This window comes from Hirundo rustica, chromosome Z (genome assembly GCF_015227805.2).
Source record: "Hirundo rustica isolate bHirRus1 chromosome Z, bHirRus1.pri.v3, whole genome shotgun sequence".
NCBI lineage: Eukaryota > Metazoa > Chordata > Aves > Passeriformes > Hirundinidae > Hirundo > Hirundo rustica.
The window spans coordinates 65,353,115-65,360,577 of record NC_053488.1 but is presented as its reverse complement, the minus strand read 5'-3'; the positions used below and the strand labels follow the sequence as shown (position 1 = coordinate 65,360,577).

Genomic DNA, 7,463 nt, shown 5'->3' with positions numbered 1-7,463 from the left:
GGGCAGAAGACATATTTAGAACTCCATCTTTGTCAGTGTTCAAGACCAAGTTTGATAGAGCTCTGAGCAACCAGATATAGTGTGTGGCATCCTTGCCCAAATTGGTGGGGTTAGAGCTAGACCATATTTAAAGTCCCTTATGAACTATTCTATTACTCTGTGAATTCCCTTCCCCCTCTCTTGTTCTCCCCATTTTTCCCCACTTCTTTTTGCAGTTTCGCCCTTATTTTCCTTTTTCTCTCCTTTTCCCCTTTTTTCCTCTTTTTTTTTTCCTTCTTTTCTTCTTTCCTTCTTTTCTTCATCCCTGTTTTTCCTCCCACTTCGCCGTCTTTTTTTTTTCTCCCCCTCCTTCCCCCTTTTCCCACTTTTTTTGTTTGTTTGTTTGTTTGCTTGTTTCCTTCTCTTCCCTTTTATTTTTTTTCGCAACCAGCAGGTTTCCGCCCCCCATAGCAGCTCGAAACCCGCACGCAGCGCCGCTGTAAGGCGCTACAGACGGCGGCGCGCAGCGGGGTCCGGCCGGGAGCCGGGGCGGTGCCGCGGGAGCTGCGGGCGGAGCGGCCGCGGCCCCTCCCCGGGGCGGAGGCGGCCGAGCCGAGCCCGCCCGAGTCGCGCTGCTTGCCCGCTTCATCCCCTCCGTCTTCCCCGCGGCTTCGGCATGTCGTCGGGCGGCAGCCTGAGCACCATGCAGCGGCTGGTGGAGCAGCTGAAGCTGGAGGCGGCCGTGGAGAGGATCAAGGTGAGCCGGGGCGCGGGGACCGGGGCGCGGGGCGCGGGGACCGGGGTGAGGCGCCGGGTGCCGCGACCCCCAGGGCGGGGCGGTGGAGAGGAGCCGCTCCTGCCTTTGCCTCCGCGCTGGTCCGCGCCGCTCGCCCTGGGAAGGAAGAGGGCGAGGGGTGCCTGTGACCGGCGGGCTTCGAGCCTCGGCCGCACGGGAGCGATGGAGCGAGTGCCGTTCCCTGGTGGAAGCAGCAGCGATAAATAATACAGCAGCTCCTCGTTAGTTCTGCGCCAGCAAACAGAAGATCGGGAGTAGTTCCGCGCAGCGGAGCCAGCCCGACTCCCCCTGGCTTCGGAGCCCTGGCGGGATCTGCAGGGGGAGGCGGTGCGGGGTGGTACCCGCTGGCACACTTGGGGAAGGCAGGCGATTCGCTACGCACGCATGAGTCTTCTGCTTGCACGTTTCCAGACAAAGGCAGCATGATGAGGCGGTCCTGTCGTCTGCCAGCTCCTCAGGCTTGGTGACCTGACCGAGACAGCTCTTGGTTTCCAGCAGATGTTGGGGGGGGGTTCATAACCTCGAATAAAATCCAGCATAGTCTGTGAAGAGATGGAGGTCAAATTAATTTATATCCTGCATTTTATTTCTTATTCGCCTTGCATTCGCCATTTTTTTTCTGGCCAGTCACAAAAGACCAGCTTCCTCAGTCTGACAGCAATGCAAGCATATTGAGCTGCAGAACCTTAGCTAATTGATTTAAAAATAATTCAAAATACTTCTTCACACTACTCCTGTCCTGGGCTGGTGAAAATTTGGAGTGCTCGTTGCAAGGTGAAGCCAGTCTGGCTTTTGGATATCATCCTAATCAATTTGTTAATGTTATCACATTTTATTAGCCAAACAGAATCAGCAGATGTTTGATACACTAGAAGTGACTGTGCTTATCAGTGCAATAAGGTGTGGAAATGTGAAAAACAGCATGTTTCAGAGTAGAAATGTAGACTCTTGTGGTAAGACGAGTATTGCCAAACACGGAAACGGTTGCCCACCAGTTATTGTTGGTGCCTGGGTCGCTGTTCCTGCTCATTTTGAGTCATAAACTCAAAATACTCATATACACTTCCCCACTTTTTTTTTTTTTTTTTTTTTTTTGGGTGGGGGGAGTGGCTGTAAAATAGATAGTTTGCAGTTTACAGGTGTTACTTTGTGGCAGTAACATATTCTGCAGCTGGACTTCTCAAGGCTGTGTATTTTTTTAAGTTTGCTCTCGTAATCCAGGGAGGCTTGTTCTTCATGGACCTCAGGCACATCTTTCTTGCAGCACAGTGCACAGCAGTCTCTTTCCAGGTCGGCTGTTCTAGGAGCCTGTTCATGGCTTTGAAATGACACATGATTAAAAATATGTCATATAAATTGTGTCATCTGGGTTTCTTTACATAGGATATAAAAATAACCTGAAATATATTCAGCTGATGAAAAAACACTTGGTTCAGGTTTAGCAAGCACTGAAATGGGAGAAAACATTGTTTCAGCTACTTTGAATAGACAATGTGTTTCCAGATGGAAGATGATTATGAAAGGATTTTTAAAAATACATTCCATACTGCCAAGTTCCAATGGTGGGTTTGTTTACCCTGCTGGCTGAAAAAGCTGACAGGAACAATATTTTCAGAAAGAGGAAACTGAGTAGGAAAGAAGTCCCCGTACACATCTTGCATGCAGGAGGCTGCTGAAGAGAGCGTGTTTGTCATGTGATGAGATACTGCTGAAAATTCCTATGTGAACAGGAGAAAAGAAGAATGTTATGGGGCATAGGTAGGACTAAGAATAGGCATGTATCTTTTGAGGATATTCCAGGATATACACAGCTTGGTATGTGTTGGGGGATTTGGCAGCAAAGTGCAAGGAGATGCTGTAGCCACTGCTAACTCTCAAAGGAAAAAGCTCCACATGGCCATGGCCTGACCAAGGTTGGCTGGTGGCATCTTTGCCTGATAGCCACGTGGTGCACAGCTGGGCACCACAAGGGGCATGTGCTGTTGTTGAGGCAAGGGTGCTAATGTTTCAGGGGGTCCAAAGGACTAGGCAGGGCAGGAGACCTCTGCAGCCTCCAGGAAGGGCTTCTTCTCAGGTAAGGAAGGAATGACAAAGCCTGCTGACTTAGCAGGAATCCTTGCTGCAGATGTTTCTCCCTGTACTCTGCTCAAGAGAACCTGAAAGACTGAGGGAAAAAGGGTTCTTACAACTCCTCGAAGTGCCAACAACTGCAAGCTAAATTCAGGCAATTGCTAGGATGAGCGTCCTGGAGGAGAGCCTGGAGGGAAGTTGGAATACAGTGAAAAGGAGAGCAGCAAAATAGCAAACAAAAGTGTGTGCTAGGCCAGATTTCCCATGTGTTTTCAGATGCTATTAGATGGGATGGCCCAGAACCAAAATTCCACTGGGGCTTTGGGGTAGTTCTTTTAGACAGGAGGCTGGGAAGTGTGGATGGTCTTCCTGGTTATTGTTTTGGCAACACTGCAGAGCTGTGTAGGAAGAAAAGTCAGTATTTCAGGAGTCCTGTAACAAAGGAGGAAGTGAAGTCAGGGGGGAACTTATAGTTCCATCTATATATTTAGTATTTCCTTTTATAAAATCTGTATCAGGCAGCATGGGTTTTGACAGTTCCCTGCAGCTGTTCCTAATGAGTGTCTGGGAAATTGGAAATTCCTCTACATTTTACTTCAAAAATGTAGGTACATGACTGACTTGCCATTCACAAGGAGAGCAGGGGAGTTCAATGCTGAAGACATTTTACCTTTGGGATCCTGGGCTTGTTCTGCAGCTCTGGACTCTCCTTTTACGGGGCCAGAAGTTCTCACTTCACTGCTGGGGGAAACATGACACTATGTGCTTCAAAAGCTTTTCATCCTCATCTTTTTGCTTTCATTCCTTGTTATGCTCTGTGTTGTTTAGAAGTTTGGAATGAAAATCCTTTTGATAAAATATCAGAGAATATTAGAGTTCAATTACAAACCTCCAAACACCACAACAGATTGGAAAATGGTCATGGCTCTGAACATTTTAATGGGAAAAAATTGCATCACACTGGCACCTCAGTTCTCTACACTCTTCTGGCTTATCACTGGCATAATATTTCATGTGTACTTCATCAGAGCTTTGTAAATTGTGCTTCTGTGCTGATTTACTTGGTGTTCTAGAATCTAAGGCAATTTGGCTGCACTCCAGCTCTGTTTGATAGCTCTTCAAGAGGAAATGCTAAATAGCTGCTTGTGAATTAATTTGTTTCCTCTCTGGATGCCTTTTTTTTTTTTTTTTTTTTTTTTTTTTTTTTTCTCCTTTTCAGGTCTCTCAGGCAGCTGCAGAACTCCAGCAGTACTGTATGCAAAATGCCTGCAAAGATGCCTTGCTTGTTGGTGTTCCTGCAGGGAGCAATCCCTTCCGAGAACCCCGATCCTGTGCTCTGCTCTGAAATCAGGTAATAAAGTCACAGATGCCATGACAACTACTCTAATTTGAAACTCAAGCCCTTGGGACAAAGACACATGGTGATAGTTGTTTAAGTGTTGAGCTCTTGCTCGAATGTTCATTATTTCTCTGCTGGCTCTGCAAATGGTTTTCTGTTTTTTTCAGGTGTGGTAGTTGAAACATGACTCTTTTCTACAACTCTTTCTAGAGGTGTTTTCTTTATAGTTGTTTTTTGTTGGGATAGTTGTGGTTTTGTGTTTGTGCAGCAATAAGGTAATTAGCACCATCCAAACTAATTAAAGTTGTCAAGACACACAGCTGTCTTTGGCATAGCCAGACAGTAGACAGTCACATACCCAGCTTGGAGAAGTAAGAGAAAGCCGGGGCAATCTTATGTGACCTGATGACTGGCTCACAGCTTAAGCAAGTATCATGTTAAAATACATTTAGGTCTTTAATGTCATATTGCAGTTCATTTTGCCGTGTCTGTCCCTAGGTTCTTCCTGTTCTTACTGTTGGTACAGCACCAACACCAGTGGAAGCAGAGAGGAGTTGAGGCAATCTGTAATCACATCCTTTATAACTAAAGGATGTGCTACACCCTGAACTCTGGCTTAGTGCTCTGCAATGCCTGTACCCCTGTAACACCTGCAGAGTAGGTGGGTGGGTGGCTGTCATTTGCAAACCTTTGGGATCCAGTTCCATGATTCCCAGTCTGGCCTCTCCCATTTGTGAGAAAGGTTATCGGTGATTGCAGCAGGAGAAAGAAAGGCCATGCATGCTAGTAGTCTTGGGCAGAACCATACCATAACTTGGAAAATCTATTCCTTTTGCTTGACACACAAATGTGGAAGTAGGATATTCAGAAGGGGTTATTCCTCCTTAGAAGAAAAAAATAATTCCTGCTAAAGAGCTGAAAAGTCTACAGAGAGAGGAAGAAACACTGAAGTCTGTTCTTTTGATGAGAGTGCTATTAAAGAAAAAATTAATGTTTTCTCTAAGGGCAGAATTTAAGCTAGAAGATAAAATACTTGTAAAATCTTCCCTTTGCTGCTGCCAACTTTTCCTGAGCTTTCACTTGCGCTTTTGCCTTGTCAATAGCATGGCTTCAATTGCTGCTACATAGGTTTAACAAAACAGGATTGAACCTAAAGGAAGGAAACAACTGAAGATGAGATGATCTTCTGGAAAAATCTGGAGAGCATGAAACAAAAGCAGATTTTATTAATTTGGGTGCTACCTGTAATTTTTCATGCAAATAAGATAAAATTTTAATGACCTTTGCATATGTTCTCCTGTTATTTAAGCAGCCTTTCTGCTTTTTGGGTTTATGGGGATCTGGATGTGCGAGTGTCTTTGTATTTTGAGGTGACCGCATCATACAGATACATTACAAAATATTTTCTCAGGAGAATTTGATGATTAATTTATGATACTTTTAAAAATGCATAGCTTAGCCCAAGATGTCATTTGGCATTTTTTCACTGATAGATCAAATATTTAGTTTATTATTCTTGTGTTACCTTAGGATCATAAGAAATTCAGAGCAAAGTAAAAAAGCCAGTTAAAAATTTTATGATATTGTGAAGATCCAGAACAGGATCCAGAAAAGGAAAGTCATTATTTGGGTTTTTGCAGTGCAAAGGAGCTTTTCTGTTATAAATTGTAAGAGAAATTACATCTATCAGCTTAAGAAGATGGAATTTAATAAGCCTTTTTTTTCTTCTTCTTCTTCTTCTTGTAGGGAAGGTCATTGGAGAATTGCCTTCAAGCATGACATGAATAACAACAGCCTTTCCTTCACAAGAAGAGTTTCTGTCTTTTATGTGGCTGAAACAGCATCCTAGATATCTGTCTGTGTGTTCTTGTTAATCTGTATTCCACTATCTTTTAGTAATGTTCTTGAAGCTTTTTAAATGTAACTCTTATTCTTCCTGTAAGCATCACCACTTTTACTACACCATGCTAACTATACAAGTATTACTTGAGAAGTTTACATTTTCGAAATTAGAAGAAAAAGTGACCTTTTAACCAAATTACTTATTATGATTTTGATAAACTGTAACACCAGAATAATAGCAAAAATTATTCAAGGGGATTTTTTTTTTTTTTCCAAATAAAACTATCCAAAAAGGAATAATTAAAGTATAAAGCTAAATGCTGTTAGTGCTGAAGTAATGTCCTCAGGGGACATTTTGCTTCCATTAACAAGACCTGGAACCAACTTTAATTTTTTTCAACTGCATCTCAGTGCATAAATGACACATTTTAGTAACTGCTGAATACATTATGTAGCAGAGGCTTGATTCCTAAAGCATGTTTCTTGCAATACTTCTAATCTGTAAGCCTTTTTCTATGTTGTATTTGTAACAGTACTGCCGTGGTAGAATTTTCTTGATGTATTTAAAATGTTACCAAACAGACACTAAGAATATGTGAACACCCAAAGATAATTGCATGCATTGTTGTCACAGTTTGCAATACACAGAATTTACTAAATTGTGCTTGGTTATTTGCCTTCACTTTTTTGATAGAGCACTTTTACAAGAACAATTTTTAAATAGGTTTTTAATTTTGTCTACTTTCTATTGTTTGTATTAATCTTTTAGAAGTTTGGAAATAAAATTCCTATCCCTCTTGGCTTTGAACTCGTGTAATTGCAACAAAGAGCAGCTACTGAAAGGAGGAGGATACTTGGATTTTGCAGTGGGAAGGAAGGCCTCAAGCTCCTTGCTTTTTTGGGAAGAGAAGGTTACTGTTGGATTTTTAGAAACTGTATCTTATTAGTAGAAAAATCCCATTCATATCAATTGACCACATTTGGGGTTTGGATATGATGGGGCTCACACATTTTGAAGCTGCAAGGGAGAACTCTGCAGTCTGAGTACTTTGTGTTCATGAATGTTAACTGAAACGGGGTGACAGTGTCCTCCAGGCAGTTGAGTCTTCATCAAATACTTTCATGTTGCTGTCCTGCAAAAAGACACCACATGAGAGCTGTAGTACTGCCTGTATATATTGTGCCTTTAAATACAGAAGAGAATGTCCTTCATTCAGGGCTTTTCATCATTCTGATTTCCTTTCACTGTAGATTAAGTACGGCAGTTTTTCTGTTAGTACTGGACACAGGTAAGGAAGTCTAGAGAAAACCAAGTTATTCTTGCAGAGACTATTAGAGGCTTGCTTTGAGGCCAAAATGTCAAAGATACTGATTTGGACAGCCAGCATATGGCTGCTGCCTACTTCCTCTCAGGCAAGCCCTTTATATTTCTTTTAC

General features: G+C 43.0%; 1 protein-coding gene across 1 annotated transcript; it reads left to right on the top strand.

Moving 5' to 3' along the window:
* The first annotated feature begins 579 nt into the window (after window positions 1-579).
* Window positions 580-6,834, top strand: GNG10 (G protein subunit gamma 10). The gene is made up of 3 exons (XM_040090738.1): window positions 580-736; window positions 4,065-4,196; window positions 5,931-6,834. Exons 1-2 carry the CDS (start codon window positions 656-658, stop codon window positions 4,188-4,190), a joined length of 207 nt encoding a protein of 68 aa, XP_039946672.1. The 5' UTR covers window positions 580-655; the 3' UTR covers window positions 4,191-4,196; window positions 5,931-6,834.
* Window positions 6,835-7,463: the final 629 nt, after the last annotated feature.

Coding starts and splice junctions, on each gene's coding strand:
- GNG10 (XM_040090738.1), top strand. CDS start 656: ATGTCGTCGGGCGGCAGCCTGAGCACCATGCAGCGGCTGGTGGAGCAG. Junction 737..4,064: donor CGGCCGTGGAGAGGATCAAG/GTGAGCCGGGGC, acceptor TCTCCTTTTCAG/GTCTCTCAGGCAGCTGCAGA.